Source organism: Melopsittacus undulatus, chromosome 5 (assembly GCF_012275295.1).
Source record: "Melopsittacus undulatus isolate bMelUnd1 chromosome 5, bMelUnd1.mat.Z, whole genome shotgun sequence".
Lineage (NCBI taxonomy): Eukaryota > Metazoa > Chordata > Aves > Psittaciformes > Psittaculidae > Melopsittacus > Melopsittacus undulatus.
In genome coordinates, this window is record NC_047531.1 from 68,769,381 (window position 1) to 68,786,103 (window position 16,723).

Sequence of the window (16,723 nt, forward strand, 5' to 3'; positions counted from 1 at the left end):
GCAGACAGACTACATTATATCAAGTCTCTTTGGAAGGGCTGCAGGTCACAAAGAAAACATGTCTGTCCTTCCTTCTGCCCATAGCTGATTCAAAGCCAAGCCTCTCCAAATCAAAGCAGCTGTACTTGGAGTCAAGCCTAGATGCAGAGCTGATTTCAGAGTCAGGTAGCTATCTCCATGCTTAAACATCTGCGACCTGCCACTGAATTCTTGAAGCTTCTTTGTCTAGACAGGCTGCTTCCCCCTTCACACAGTCCACTCTTGCACATCCTATTCAGCACATTCAGCTCCCCATGCAAGTGTCATTCCCTATAAGCTCACTTCTTACACCCCATCATCTATGAAGTTCATAGAATGCTGGCTTACAAGCAGTTCATTAACATGAAGAGAGCTAGAAAAGTATGGTCCACACTAAATTCCAGATACAAGGCAGCATCTGTTAGAAATATCCTTGACTGCAACCTTTTTACAGTGGTACACAAGCTCCCACTTCCATATAACTTCTACAGCTATGTCCCGATGCAGAATTAGCCTTTTCTTCAGCCTCATCCAAATGAAACTGAATAATCAAACAGGTATTTTGAGCTTTTATCTATTTATTATTGTAATGCTAATACCAGGAATATCTAAGCTGCATTTAGAAACTAATGGAAAATATTTGCTTTTTTTCAATCAAGCTTATCTATAAACTGAAATCCTAATGGTAAAAAAATATAGATCCTTTTCCCTACTATCCTGTGATATTTTTAGGGAGTTAATTCATGATTTGTTAGCGCAGCTTCCTAATAAACAGTGCCCAAGTGGAAGAAACCATCCCCACCTAGGATGAGAGATACAAATCACACAAATGAAAGAAAAATCTGAGTTCTGTAAGTTAGATAAAAGCATATTATAATGGAAAAAATCCACTCAGAACATGAAAGAATATTTTCTATGCCCTATTTTCCTTTTGCTAACCAGTAACTTTTGATATTCACAAAATACCAGTCCAACAACAGATCCTGGTTCATATAGTTCCTCTGAACTTCAGTAAGAGTCCTGCTATGCAGAACCAATGACTGTGGCAAACCAACTACAACAAAAAAGTCTATGTAGCTTTTGTTTCAGCTTTAGATCACTACACTAAACTACCCATTACATAAACAGTATCAGCTCAACATGTCAAATTCATTGCGGACTAAAGAGGTACATTTTACACGCAGGCTCATATAAATGTAACCAAGCTAATTTTCACATTTTAACTTGGATTCATACACATTTCTATTAACTAAGTCTCTAGCCACCTGTGTTTTAAGAATACAAGTAACATGCTTCCTATTTCAGAACCAATAATTAAAAAATTACTTGACTGGAATATGCTTTTGTTTCTCCCTTCTCCCACTCAAATTCTGCCACTCTATTTTCTCTTTGACATGTGCTTGCCTCTGTTTTTCCAATACAAGTTTTTGTTTGCCATGTACTTACTTTGCAAGTGTCTTGGAAAATTAAGGGACAATCCAGTCATCTAGCCATTGCGGATGTAAAGCATTAACACTTACTGCAACCCAGCTTGGTATTTTCTCCAGGATTCTTTAAAAAAGTTTATCCAAGTCTCAGAATTATGAAGAAACTCCAAAGGCTCCATAAATGTGATCTCATATGTAAGTATGAGCACTGGACACATCATACGTTCAAGACAAAATAGAGCAAAAGAAAATAAAGATAAAAATAAACCAATGGATGACACAAAAGAAAAACATACAGAAAACACTACCAAAAACCCAGCAGTTTTCTTCACGTTACGTTACTGACTAGAAGTTCTGATGTTCTAGTAGTAAAGGAATTCAATCTGCTCTAATCTTCTACTTCTTCACTTTATTTACTATCTTAATAAAGCATAATGAGCAATGATGATAACAATGAAGCCAAAACCATAGACTTGGGCACTTGAATATTCAGTAGTTTGCTTGTTAATAAAACCTATTACAACTGAAGATAACACTACTCTGGTAAATAATCCACACTGAGAGCCAGCTCGAACACCACTGCATCCCATTTCCATGCCCACTTGTCCCAGTACCTCACCATCGTGGTGCTCCTGGATCAACCCAAGTGGGATTCTAAACTAATAAACTGTACCATCTTTTAAAACGCTGCAGGGATGTCTACACTCATCATAATGGAATAGATAATCCAGTGATATCTTAACAGTGTAGATAATTCAGGCTTCAGATCTCAGCCTCCACTCAGAGCCAGCTAGCACCAAGTGCTGAAAGCTTTAGAACACAAACATGTCAACAACCTCCAAATCTTTCTAAATAAACAGAAAACAAAAACAATTGTGAAGAATCAAAAAGGAAAGTAGAATGGTAGCTGGGAATATTTAATATGTGTATAAATATATTAATATATCAATTTCTGATTTCTTGGTTTGATTCTCAAACATTCTTGCACCTCAGAAAATGTAACACGCTATGAGAAGTGGTTTGTGGTGTTCAGCTGCTGAGCAACACCTGCATTCAAACAGCCTCCAAGAAAGTCTGACAAAAACTGATTTGACATCTGACGAGCTCCATTTCTTTATAACTGAAAGGAAGAAGCAAACCCACAAAATGGGATTATATTAAAACATCCCTTTATGTTTTAGACCAAAGAAGACTGTCAAATAATGGGATGCTCCTCAGTTTCTGCCTCAGGCTAAAAATAACTCCTACATTATGCTGTAAAAGTCAAGTGCCTGAGGTGTCTTTCGTTCATGCAAGATAATTACAATGCACATCATCTTCAACAGGATACAAGATCTCTTTATGCACAATCACTGTACAAGTTTTCTTAATTTTGAGTCCATTTCCCTTTTCACAAAGAATTACCTTTAGGGTTTCTGTGTATTCCTAGCCCTAGGAGTCCATTAAAAAGTATTAAGGACTCTGTCCTTTTTCAATTATTTCAATTAGTAACAAATCAAGAGTGGAGAAAAATAGGCTGAACAGAAAATTCTTTCCCAGATGTGTTAGGACCAACCAAACTTTAGCTATGCCATTATTCATAAGTATGCATGTAGGCTCCTAATCATTTGATTGTCAAGTGCAGGCCCCTAATTTAATTGTTAAGCATGCTCAAAGTGCCCACTTCCAATATACTTCACTGGAGAGAAGTACTTTAACTAGAGTACTCAGCACACCAAATACATGCTACTTACTTAAACTTCCAAATCTGGAAAGTTACCACATTTCTGGTTTTGTTAGAATATTTCATACCTTTGTGACAGAAATGTGAAGACTTTGCAAAAGAAGTTCTTTAACAATGTAACATGCTTACGCCCAGACTTCCAGCAAAACACTTTGCCCACTGTAATAGAAACTTCCCTAACACCCAGTTCTGCATCACCCTTTAGAGTACAACCGCATGCTCTTCCTGTCTCATTTTTTAACTCCCCAAAGCAGTTTACAATTTCTATGCTCAAACATCATGAACAGAAATGACAATCTGTAAATTAATAATGTAAGCCCCAAACACATCCCTTTACCTCTTCTCAGCATACTGCAGCAGAAATTAATGCAATTAAAAGGGTTGTTGGCATCGATCCCAACAGGGAGCACCTCAATTCACCACACCTTCACCTATTTTTCTTAGGGGACAAACCCAAAGGACTGCTCTGAAAATTTTTTCTGTACATTCCATTTTTAAATCATTAAGCATGCCTCAGCCTTTAGAGATCTTTGTAGCTTTTGTCTAATTTAACTGACAGAGTTATACAATTATCCTTTGAAGCACAACATTACACACACCAAAAAAAAGCCATCTTTCATCTTGGAATTAGCACATTAATTTAAATAGCAGTTTTTTCACACAAGATCCGAGAGGTTTCATAGGAAGAAAAATATGCTAATGCTAAACATGGCTGTGTAACAGAAGTTAAGCAACTCATTAGTACAGGTCTGGAACACAATTTGCTACAGGACCAAGCACTTCAAGGTTCCACTCTACCTCCCACATTCCAATATATCCAGATCCTTACACACAACAGACTTCACAGAAAAAAAATAAATGTAAGTATGCAAGAATTACATGACTGTTTGCATAAAAGCCTACAATAATCCTGGAGGGGGGAGCTAGGGGTGAAGGGGTGGGAGAGAAGGAGAGGCTTTTAACTTTTTGTTCTAATAGCTTCAGGAAAAATTACTAAGCACTAAATGGTACCTCTGAAAAGATAATAGTTACTAAACCAGTATGAAGAACGGAGCAGACAGGCAGAGAATCTTCATTGGTGTGCCAAAATGGTGTTTCTACACTCTGAAGAATGTGCATCATGTAACATAGGACGAGGAGAGCTTATCAGTTCTATTAAGGTATTGCTAAGTACTGTTGTCTGATCAGTGATGAATATTACTTTAGATATCTGACCTGCTGAAAACATAAAGCCATGATACCATTTCAGATTGGATTTAGTATGCAAAACTTAATAAGCCACATCAGCACAACTAAAAGAAACGCACACACTCTGCAACTCAAACCCATTATTAACTCTCTTGGACACAGACTACAATGGCAACTCTTGCCAGACTTAGGACAAACTAAGGCTAATAAGACACTGGCATAGTTCTGGCTTGGCAAAGCATTGCTTAATTGATCAAGAATAATAATGAGTAATTCCTAGTTTAACCTCCAATGACAAAAAAAGTGGGTTTATGGAAGAAACTGAATTATACTTCACATCACTGACTGGCCTGTTCATTGCACCTCTAAAGAATTATTCAGATTAAATTAGTTCCAAGAGCTCTGAGAGCAGACTAATAGTTCTTATTAGCACTATTTCTAAATTGCTACTCACAGTATAGTGTTGTTTTAAGAGCTTTTCTGAAATTAGGTTTGTTTAATAATCTGCTTCAGGGTACCAGAACACTAATTACCTCATAAATTCTGCCATAAAGCTAGTCTTTCATAAACGTAAAAAATCTTGAAGAATATACTTATTTTTTAAATGCAGGGAAAACATATTAAATGCTTTATATTCCCGGCCAGAAAAACAACATTCTTAAAAAAAGGGGAACATAACACTTTTCTGTTTGTTAATCTAAAAAAAACCCCAAACCTTTAATATGCACCTATGTACCTAAATACTGAAGAGAATATCTCCTCCCCCCACTCCCCCCAAAACTGCAAATAACTCATTTCTCATTTGCTACTTTAGCATTTAATGTTAAAAATTTATATATCCTTTCCAATTATAAAACAAGTAGGTCACAGCTTAATTTCCTTTAGTGCTGCTGGCTTGAAAGAGGAGGTAGAACAAGACAAAAAGCACTATGTAAGCTATTAAGAAACAATTTTAAATTAGTGACCCATTCAAGAATGAATATTGCATTTGTTTATTTTGCCACCATTTCAGTCATTAGGAGCTAGCTTCTTACCTAGCCTTTATCCACATACAATTTGTAAACACAGGAGCCTCAGTCTCTACACTTAGCAACTTTTACATACAAGCTACAGAAACTGCAACAGCCAGCGCAATGCTCGAGTAATTTTCTCCTTTCTCTCCGCATAACAAAATATAGGAAAAGATAAAATATACAAGAACAACAAATAGCTGCATTTTTAAGCTCAAGACAACTGTTTATCTGGTAGATAAACTTCCAGGTGTTGTAAATCATAGGCTTCTTATCTGACTTACTAAAGGAGAAAGAGAATGGATTTTGGTTAACTGAAGATGACATTACAGAAGAGCAGGTTTTACAGAATAACTTGCTGATTTGTACTGAAAACCACATGTGGTTGGTTTGGATAATTAGGTTTCCACTTTAAAGGTCTTCATCAAGATACTTATTTCAAAAGCCCACTCTTACTACCAACTTTGGTGAACTTAAAGCAGCTGCTTAGTGAAGCCACCTGAACTGGCCTGCACAAGAACTTGTATGATGAGGATCCAGACCTTCTTACTTGAAGTCAGGGGCCACACCTCAAACAAAACAGAAGAGCATATAAAAAAATTCAAAATCTATCTGTATGAATAACCTTCTTCCAAAACCAGAAGCCCACAAGGGAACATGCGTATGTGAATGGACTAGCAAAACCCCCTCATCTTCAGGTATGGTTCCACAGTGCCTTAAGCCACGGTTTACATCAGACGAACCACCTTCTTCAACAGATGAGCCACAAAAACCTAAAAGTTCACACACTTGCACAGAGTAAGGCAAAGTACCACAGCCACCAAATATAGAGCTAGGTTCCTTCCAGCAGCCTGTGGCAGGAAACAGTGGACACAAGGTTAAAGGAAAGAAGTTCTGACCAAAAGAGAACATAGTTTCATTGTAGAGACAGTCAAGTACTGGAAGGGCCGCTCAAATGGGCTGTGCTGTCTTCACCCTTAGAGGTTTTCAAGACCTGACTGGATAAAGCCCTGAGCAACCATGTTGGATTAAAGACCTCCTGAGGTTCCTTCCAACCTTAATTACACTTCAGAATATGACACTCGCGGGTCTGGAACAAAAGGTCTAAATGCTCCATCCTATTCCTCCTAACAACATTCAAGCAGATCAAATACTGTAAAATCCTGAAATAAAACATCAGGGTTTGTGGCTTTTATTTTAATTTCCCATGACCTTGTGAAGCACGGGAAATAGTCATCCACCTACAGCCTTCCAATTGGAAAGTCTTTAAATACACAACTCAGACTTAAAATAAAAACAGAGAAAAACATACACGAGTTCACAGACCAGACAGTTTTAAGAAATCAGTGCAGACTTGTGTGGAACTGAACACTTAACAGTGACCTTCCCAGAAGTCCCCTGCACACTTCGAGCTATTGGAGGGATTTAGAAAACAACCATGCCCCAGAGATGCAATGAAGTAAGAAGCCCTAAAAGTTTGTGCCAGTATTTCTCACATTATTATCATATTTAATTTAGAGTTTGGATGGGATTTGCTTTAACCTTTCCTTGTGAGAAAGTAATCTATTTCCCACCAGCTCTTACCAGGATATACAGAAACTGCATTTCTGATCCACAATTTGGTTTGGGCTTTTGGGGTTATTTTTCCTCTCAACTGGCAGAGAAAGATCTGCTCAACGTCAGCTGCCATCGGACATACATGAATATTCAAGTTGCATAAAGCAAAACTGAAATAGCGTAAGGTAAAGTCAAGAGCTGGATGGTTTTCAGGGGATGGATTTTTGCTTCTCTCACATAGGAGGTGGAGGATTATTTGTTTTGGGAGGTTTTGTGTTGGGGTTGGTTTTTTTTTGGCTTGGTTCTTTTGAAAGTAACACATCTGGGATATAGTACATTCAAAGAACAAACAGGCTGCTGGAAAGTTATAATGCAAGTCTGGAAACATTATAAAATAATTCACAAGGCTTCTGGTGGTTTATAAATGACTGCGGAAATTAATCCATTCATGGTTTCTATTCTCATGTATCCTCAGAGAAAGTTACATCTGTGCAACTCAGTAGAGTTGTTCTACTTTTTAATCCATTTTTAAAAATTATTTATTTATAAAAGTAGTTCTTACAAATAAAAGATATTGTTATAAAGGCATAAACTACAAATATTTCACAGCCCCCAGTCTAGACAGAAATGTCTCACTCATTAAAAATGTCCTTCTCCCTTTTTTTGAGGGAGTATTCTTCAGCCTACTGAACCTACAGTAGAGAAATAAACACAGACTAATTTACTTTTAGCTTTGGAAGCTAAGAACCAGAATCAGCAGTTTCACCAGAAATGGGCAAAGTCAAAATGAAGAAGCCTAAAATGCATCCAGTCTATAATTTGTTCCTTCTAGTACAGAAACAAACACAGAAGTCTAATTTTGGTTTAGAATATATTTTATATTCCATCATTTACTCCAATAATCTCCTTCCTAATGTGTTCAATAAATGAGTCTCTCAGTAACTAGTTCTGAACATTCAGGTGGGATGAATCAGGATCCCCAAAGTCATGAAGGCATTTTGAAGAAATTACAGTTCCAAATGTTGAGGTTATAGAAGCAGCAGCTTTGCAGCACTTCTTTATATTCAGCCTTCAAGATTTACCCCTTATTATTTCCTCCACATTATGAATATTAGAACTTACTTTATAATAGTAAACACTATAATAGTGAAAACACTATTAAAAATACCCTGAGACTGCTATTTAAACCCATTACCTTCAGAAGATGGTTTTAAATAAGTGTTACAGGAGATGAGATAGCAAAGGTGGATTCAACTGGAGAATGAAGCCAAAGCACCAACTCATTATCCATCACTCAGAATAGTTCCACTAACATGTTATAAAGATTTAGAGTTTCCTAATACTGTGTAAATATTAAATAGTTAAAAACAGCAAAATACCAAAAGTTTTCAGCAGTATTTTTCTTGCAAAGTATTAATAGCTTCATTTTTTCTCACATAGACAACTTTAACAATGCAGTTTATTAGCATACACAGCTTTCATATGAGAGCTTTCTGCACCAGCAATTGTAGAAACTGAAAATTTCCTTCAAGGACGAAGAAGGGTCTTTGACTTGGTCTCCCTGTAGTATCTTTAAAGCCAAGCTGGTTAAATATGGCCCACCAAAATGTATTGTCAGATGCTGGAATACTGGCTGCATCTTCAGGTCCAAAAGGTTGAAATCAATATTATAAACTTCCACTGGCAGAGAGGTAAGTGACATCCCTCAGGGGCTGATATTAGTGACAATAATACATAACACCTTTACTAACAACCTGTGATGGAAGGTAATCTAGGAAAGTTTACAGCTGACACCAAACTGGTAGGGACTGGTTAAAAGTCTGCAAGTTAAAGCTGCTATTTACACCAGCCTCAACAAGCTGAATATATTCAAAGCTTTACTAGGCAAGACCCTAAGAAACCCGATCAAAACAGCAGGATATTGGACTGGACAACCTTTTCAGAGATCCAATCTATACTGCTGTTGTGATTCTGTGTCTCTACACCGCCATGTATAATACACCAATGCTGAAAACTCTTTAGCACCCAGCTTTAAAGACATGATCAGATCCAGAACATGCTGTCCATCTCTTGTGATGAAGTCTCAGCTACATATAACCTCACAATATTAGTCTTCATATTTAGGATACGAGTTTAAATCTCTTGAAATTAACTCAAAGTTATTTTCATTTATATGCCTGAGCTACTAGTTTCCAAATAGGCAAAGCAGCAGAAGTTTCTTTTTGATTTGTAAGAAACCATCAACCTATCATTCAAGCTAGACTAACACATTTAGTAGAACAATAACAATTAAATATTTCCAAAGCAATTACTTGTTACAGTAAAGCTACATACAAATTCTGTAAGGAAAAAAAAAAAAAAACAAAAGTCAGATAAGTAATTTTAGCAATACTTAGTTGTGCATTCACTTCAGTGAAATAACTGGTCACATCAACAGTTCCCTCCCTATGATTCTCAGTAAGACTTAAGTCACCTTATTTGCACTGGAAAGATGCTTCATATGTTTACTTCAGTGTAAAAGTAGACAAATGTACAGTTGACAGGCTGCTTCTATTCTGGACCCCACTGTATCTTCTTCTTTCAGATTATCTTGTCTTTTAAGTAGGCTTTAGGAACAGCAATGGGACAGACAACTCATCAGTCTTGAGTACTAGAGAAGTACCCTAGAAATCATGCAAAGAAACACTTATCTTCAGTCAACCAACACCTACATTTATTTAGGGTTATTGGCTACATGACAGACTAGTAAGAAAAGGCAGTAACTGGCAAGGCTGAACGTCAACAAGCTTTCAGCCACCAATTACAACCTAAACTAAATGCTCTTCTTACTTGCTGTAGAACTCAGCACTTACAGAAGAGGAAATACTTTACTTATATTGCATTTATTTTCACCTACTAACTGTATCATTTCAGATGATTCACCCCCAAAAAAGGAGAGTGAAACCAACCAACCATACAATAAAGTTTTCCAATCATACCTATTAAAAAATCATTTTAAAAACCAACCTTCCCAAAATTGCACTTACAGATACATGCAAAGTCAAAAGAATTAGAGGGAAAATTAATGGCTTCTGACATTTTTCCATCACCATCCTTCCCATTCCAGCAGGAATGAGTGCTGGAATTAGTACATAAAAGAACCAGTACTTTCTGGTAGAGTCCTGTGAATTCCAGCTATAGGTACTAGTCTACACTCCATTTCTCTACAAAAACAGCTTTATTAAATTAATCAAGAAGAAAGCCATATCGCTTTGAAGAGAAATTACACAACTTCCATCTATCTTCTCCACCAGAAAACTACTGTAATGCCCAGCATGATTCCAAAACAGCTTTATGCCTACAGCACAGAGAGCCCAGATTTGGAAGATGCACACGCAGGGATTTAGAAGCTACTACAAAGATTCTGGAATTGAAAACTTTCCAGACTTCTAAGTTTATTACGTGATTTATTTGACCAAATAACTTCCCTCACCTAAGTGTCAGGATATTAACACATTCTCTTAAAAAAGCAGGAACATAAACTTATCATGCTAAAAATTAAATAATAAAATAAAATAAAATGGAAAAAGCCTTTTGAACAAGTACTGCCCACAGGCTCAGACAACATCAGATTTTACAAAGGCATCAACAGCAAAACAGACGAGATGTAAACTATCTCAACACAACCCTTTTATCAGAATCTGAAAAGGCTTGTTTTGATCCTTTCACCCTGCCATGTCTGAAGGAAGAACCATAAATGAAACTGGAAGATGAATGTGTTCGTCAGGCAAAGCAAGCAAGCGGATGGCCTAACATATCATGAACAGTCATCCAGGTCAAACAAGTGCATTTCAGGCTTCCATTCTAACACTAGTACCTCTGCATGAACAGTAATGGTATCAGTCATCAGAAATAATTGGGATTCCCTATCCCCCCCCACACCAGTACTTTGAACACTTCCTGAGACCATTTTTTCCCCCCCAAACATATGTAAAAAGAAGGAAACTGTTTTACAAGAAAACACAGAGATGCTAGACAATGCAAAGACACTACCTTATTAATATGGAAAATGGCTAGAACTCCTCTTTCATTTAACATAAACCTTAGGTAGGGACTCGGTAAGAAAGATGTTGCTGAAGGCAACTTCTGGTCAAGAGTCCAACCACTAGCACAAGATTCCACTCCTTTCTACTCTCCAGCCATTCAGAGAAGGATTTCAATTCCTCTAAAACATACCCAGTCATTGTTATGGTTGACACATTCAGCATTTAAATTTCCCTTAAGCTTTTCCAACTGGAATGCAGGAACCTACTGTCAGTTGACTCAGCATGCTGGACTACTCTAGTAGCAGGAGCTCTTTCACCACAGAAAGTGCTCATTGCTCTCTGCTCACTTACAATGCTGCTGTTTGGTATGACACCTACCAAACACCACACCTGCACTGCCTTCTAAAGAGGCAGAGCAAACTCCTGGTGGCAAGCCATCAGCACGGTTTCAAGAAGTCATACCCTTACTGCTGTTAGTAAGTAGACAAGAGATGAACACAGACTGGCTGAACATCCTCTGCAGATTCCACCTCTGAATCACTTCTACCTACTCTGTTAGTTACTTCCCACAAACAGGTCAGGAGACTGTTCTGTCTTGAATCTGGCAGATTCTCATGCAAAATACACAGATCTGAGTTCTTTACACCTTTTTAGATCATTCATCACCCTATTATTAATAGAAGACCTCTGAATTTAGATTACTTCCATCTGGTTAGGTGAAAATACAAACTTTTTCTGTAAGCACACGCTAACTAAAACCATGCTATGTAAGTGTTCTTCCTAGAGGGACCATGATTTCTATTACATATACACCTTTTTTAAAATGGTAACCCCAAAAACAGTTGTTATCCTCCTGGCTGGGGTTCAGAAAACAAACCCACACAGCTATGGCAGCAGAAATCTCCAGTGTAAACAGTCACTAAAGTAAAGCTGCACCTTCACCAGTGCAGCTTGTTTTGCTTGGAGCAGGATAGAAGAATTACTATAACAATGCAAAACATAACGCTCATCCTATACGTGGGTTCTCACAAAGCTCTGTCAGTGTAACATAACAGGAACTTTCTGTGTTTTTTTGATAGATACTAGCACAGCTATCTATAAATGTGAAAAATGTCACAAGCACACCTAGCGTCCGCATCAAGTGATTACCTACAAACTGCAGAACACTGTCTCACATAGCTAAAAATGGTTGTAACGCTTAATATTTAAAAAAGAAAACTTAGCTAGCAATGATAGCTGTATACAATTTAGTTACCTTTCACAAGCTGAAGAACTGTTACACAGCAACAGAAAAACCAAACACCACAGCACTTAACATGTATGGGTGAAATCAACATTCAAGATTCAACAAGCTGTCAAAGAACTATTTTACAAACACCGAAAAGGAAAAAAGCTGCGAATATTTCAGAAGCCATTTTCAGAAGCCTGAGCAGATGAAAACCAGCCTTTTATCACAATGGCCTGTAAATACAACGTGTCACCACTACTCCAAACCTGTCACCATCTGCTTTTACAGCTTCCCCTATGGTTTCCATCCTCCACTGACTTCAATACAAAATAGATTTAAGACACAGAACTGTTTCAGACCTAGCCCTATTACCTACCTATGAAACAGAAGATAAATTAATGATTAACAAGTAACGATCAGCTAACATTCTTCATGCCTATTTCAAGATAGCTGAGACAACACAAACTTTTACTTTCCTTATTCCACCACCTTTGGTAATATTAAATTCTCCAGCTGCACTGCAACTGAAACTAGATCCTACCTCTCTGGGGTAGAAACTGGTTTTGTACCCTCTTTTGGGCAAAGAAGCTTCTAGGCACTCTTATCATCTGTGAGTGCATTTTGTCAACACAGAACCATTTTAACTTCAGAGTATCATAATCTCCTTTGATCATGGTACTCCACCACAGTGACATGCTGATCATAAAAGGGAGATTTTAGCACAAAATGGCTACTCCATTCCAGAGAACAAGTATATTCTTGAAAAAATAAGACTATAAAACACTGTGTAAAGCTCTAAAAGAACCTCCTGAAAACTATTTTAAAACACACACCATGCAGAGCTACAACTGATATGTAGTTAAATTTTACTACTGAGTAGTAGTGTGATACTACCAAGTCATGCATAGCATGGTAAAGCTACATCTAGCATCTAATGAGAAAGACAGCAAGGAACTAGAGTATTGAAGATAATTTCAAAAAGTTACCATCCACATTGCAGCCTTCTCTTGTCTAAAAAACTTCAACTGGCCCTGCTGATTCACTGCTTTAAAATATCTTCTTGTAAATTAACAGATACATGAACAACAGTGTAAGTAAATACTCTGCAAAACATCCACTGGTAAGCAGTTACTCATATTTGACACTGGAGATAGTTTTTGAAGCTGTCCACCCTCAGGAATGATCAAGTGCTCCCTAATTAAGCAATTCTTAGGAATGTATGTGGCAATGATTAAAAACATTGAAGAAATGTGAAATACTGAAAAGAGAGAGCTTTGCATAAGTATATGCAAGCCAAAAATACAACACTACTGGCAAGTTTCCCCATTAATACCTTGTACAACAGGTATCTACATTTTTCCAAATTTGACCCCAGAACTGTGACAGAATGCTTAATTCCTAGTTTCAGAAGTAATTAGTATAAAGTCAAATGAAGTTTCCAAGGAGTGTCAACAAATGGTGACAGGCAGCAAAGTTATTGGGCCCTCAGAAATATGGGAATGTATGAGAACTTGCTTCCCAATGTCTGAATATGTTAACCTCAATAAACAAACCACCCTGAACAGTGAAGGAGAAACTTCAGTAGCAACTTCACACATAAGATTCTAATTGCTGCCAAGCAAGGAACGTGTTCTGGAAAGCAAAGTGTATTTTGAGCAACCATTAAACAAAACAAACACACACCACAACTACCAACAAACCACCAAACCCCAAACCACATTACCCAAAATCTACCCAAGGAATACTAGCTCAAAGGAGAAAACCAGAAAACTAGTTCAAAGAACTGTGACAGTAGTCTCAAAGAGCAAAAAGAAACCCAAGAAACCAACAAAAAAAAGATGATGACTGGGGATGAGGTACACAGCAGAGGTCCCTAAAATGTAACATTGTACAGCAGTTGCTGCAATGTGCAAAACCATTTGTAACTGGACTTGGCCTAGTTCACTTAGGGAAGTACAGATACAGCATTTGAAGAGCTCCCAAAGAAGCACAGAGGGCAGGTATTTAGGGGGCTCTGTATAAAACAAAACAACCACGGTCGAGGAAGCTTGCACACTCTGAAGCCAGACAATTCAAGAACTTGTATTCCTCACCTTCCAAAGCAAGACTACTGAAGACCTATGCCAAAACACCTCACTTCAAACTAAAGACTGTGCAAGTCATTACTCTCAAAAAACACCAATTATAAAGACTTTCATTGTCCTAAAACTCACTCCTCACTTCCCAGTATCTTCTTGCATTAAAGTGTCTGCTGTGAAAGTCCCTGGGACATCACAAACATAGGATTAATGAATTCAAGTACGAAGAAAGTGATTTCACCTTCTGCTGCTGCTTCAGGAACAAAGGTATGACTTTCAAAAGTTATTACAATAACCTATGTTAACCAAAAGAAGAACTACAAGGTTTTTTTACGGTGATGGTGGTCATCAGTGTTAGTGCAAAACTGCAGACTAAAATCCAGCTTTGTTCAAAGTTTCCTGTGGACTTCCTTATTAACTGCAGAAAAGCTGAAGACTTAGTTATCATTCTTCTGAATTCCTCCAGGAGTAGTATAAATCAATGCCAGATTTTTATACTAGTAGCAAACCACAGAGGACAGTGGTGTTGGATGATAAAAATATCTTCCTCTGCCTTCGAAAAAATGCTCTGTAAAACCACTACATTTTTTCCAATGCAGGACATTCTTTTGGGTTCCAAACTCGGTAATATTTACACCTGAACATCTATTCAGAGCTGATAAATCCGTTTTCTTTCATTACTATTGGTTTGCCCATACTTTAACAGGCACATGTCTCAGTCTGATCTTCCAAAAGCCCTAGAGCTTACCCTCTGCCAACAAGAGGACATAAAAACATAAGTCACGGGTCATGACAGGTCTAAACGATGTGGACTAAACACCACCTCGCCCGTTTGGATGCCGCGCTGTCACGACCGCAGAACATCCCCATGACTGCGTGCAGGTCCCCTATGCTTTTCAATGCGGCGCAGGGAGGAAGCCTCCCCTCGCCACGGGAAACCGGGACAGGAGAACAGCCCGGACCCTTCACCCACCCGCAGCCCCGCGGTCCGAGCCCCCGCCCGCGCCATGCTCTGCGGGCTCCCGCGGGCTCACCTCGGCAGCCGGGATGTTCACCACACCTGTCGACCTCCTCTTCTCCCTCAGCTTTCTCTTCTCGATCTGCCCCTTCCCCTTCCTGGCGCTGGGGCCCGAGCTCTTTCCCTTGGCGGCCAGTTTCTCCTCGCCCTCGGGGGAGCCCGGCGCGGCAGCGGGCGGGGGCTTGGGGGCAGGCTCGGCCCCACGGACCCCGGCGAGGGCCGGCGGCGGCTCCTTGTTGGGGGCGGCCCGAGCCAGGGCGGCGCTGGAGAGCCCGACGCAGTTGACGGCCCCGCCGGCGGGGGGCGCGGCCGGGCCGCCCGGGGGCAAGTTGTTGTTCAGCTCGGAGGTGGCGGCTGCCCCGGCGGGCCTGGCCTCCCCCCCAGCCACTGATCCCGGGGCCGGCGGCGCCTGCTTCGCACGCATCTTCTCCCGCTTAGCTTTCCACTCCTCCAGAAAGTCCGTGGTGCTGCCCCCGGAGCTGCGGTAGCCACCGGTAGCCATGTTCCCGGCGGGCTGGATGGCGAGAGCGCCCCACCAGCTGCAGCACCTCTGTTGCCGCTCGCCCTGAGGCGGCTTCGCTGCTGCCCGGAGAGGAGAGGTCCCGGCGGGGCGGGCGGGAGAGAGAGAGACGGGGGCGGAGAGACAGACTCGGAGCAGCACAAACACCCTGGAGAGAAACAAAAGGGGAGATGTGAACCGTCCCGCCGCTCCGCCGCACCCCCAGGAAGCCCTCCCTGCCCCCGGGGACGGGTCTCCATCACCGCCCGCCCTCGCACGTCAAGCTCCGGCAGCTCCTACCGCGCCGACCGGCCCCGCCGGGGCTCCCCTCGCCCCTCGGCGCGGAGCCGCCCGGTGGCACCCGCCTCCCCACACCACTCTTCCTCTTGCCCGCCCGCCGCAGCCACCGCGAAGCGCCGTCCCCCACCCCCGGTGCCGCCGCATGTGCCATCCCCCCCCGACGCCCGCTTGCCTGCCGGGGACCGTGCTCCGCGCGGGGCGGAGGGGGGCGGAGCGGCCAGCGCTCACCTCCCGCCCGGCGGGGCCGCGGCTCGGGCGCTCCCCAGCGCTGGCGGCACCAGGTGAGCGGCACCGCCTCCCGCCGTCCCGGAAGGAGCGGCGCGTCCCCGAGGCTCCCCGCGCTCCCTCCCCTTTCCCCATCGCGGCGCGGACAGAGCCGAAGCCAGGGCGGAAACTGCCGAGATGGCCTCAACAATGGGGGTGAGGGCGGAGAAGCCCCGCCCGGCACGGTGCCTTGGGCGCCGAGACCTGACCGCGCCGGGTGCCGACCTACCACCTGCCCCGGGCGGCCACACGGACCCCGGCGCTCCCGACGAGCGGCAGTGAGGGCGGGATGAGCCAACCGCCGCCCGCCTCAGGCTGCGCTGCGGCTTCACGGGCGGCTTGTAACGGGCAGCGAGGCCCCGGCGGAGCGGTCTGGGGTTACCCCTAG

General features: G+C 41.1%; 1 protein-coding gene across 3 annotated transcripts in view; it reads right to left on the reverse strand.

The window, feature by feature from the left end:
• PAWR (pro-apoptotic WT1 regulator) overlaps positions 1-16,351 on the reverse strand; it is a 77,452-nt gene extending 61,101 nt beyond the window's left edge. The window contains exons 1-2 of one of the 3 annotated variants that reach the window (XM_034063227.1): positions 16,244-16,351; positions 15,289-15,940 (exon numbers count right to left, since the gene is read on the reverse strand). In XM_034063227.1, the coding sequence (XP_033919118.1) occupies positions 15,289-15,774 (486 nt within the window). In that variant the 5' untranslated portion in view covers positions 15,775-15,940; positions 16,244-16,351. Of the gene's footprint in view, positions 1-15,288; positions 15,941-16,071; positions 16,090-16,243 lie in introns of those variants that run through there. The other 2 variants (XM_034063225.1, XM_034063226.1) reach the window with 2 other exon arrangements.
• Between the last annotated feature and the right edge of the window lie 372 nt (positions 16,352-16,723).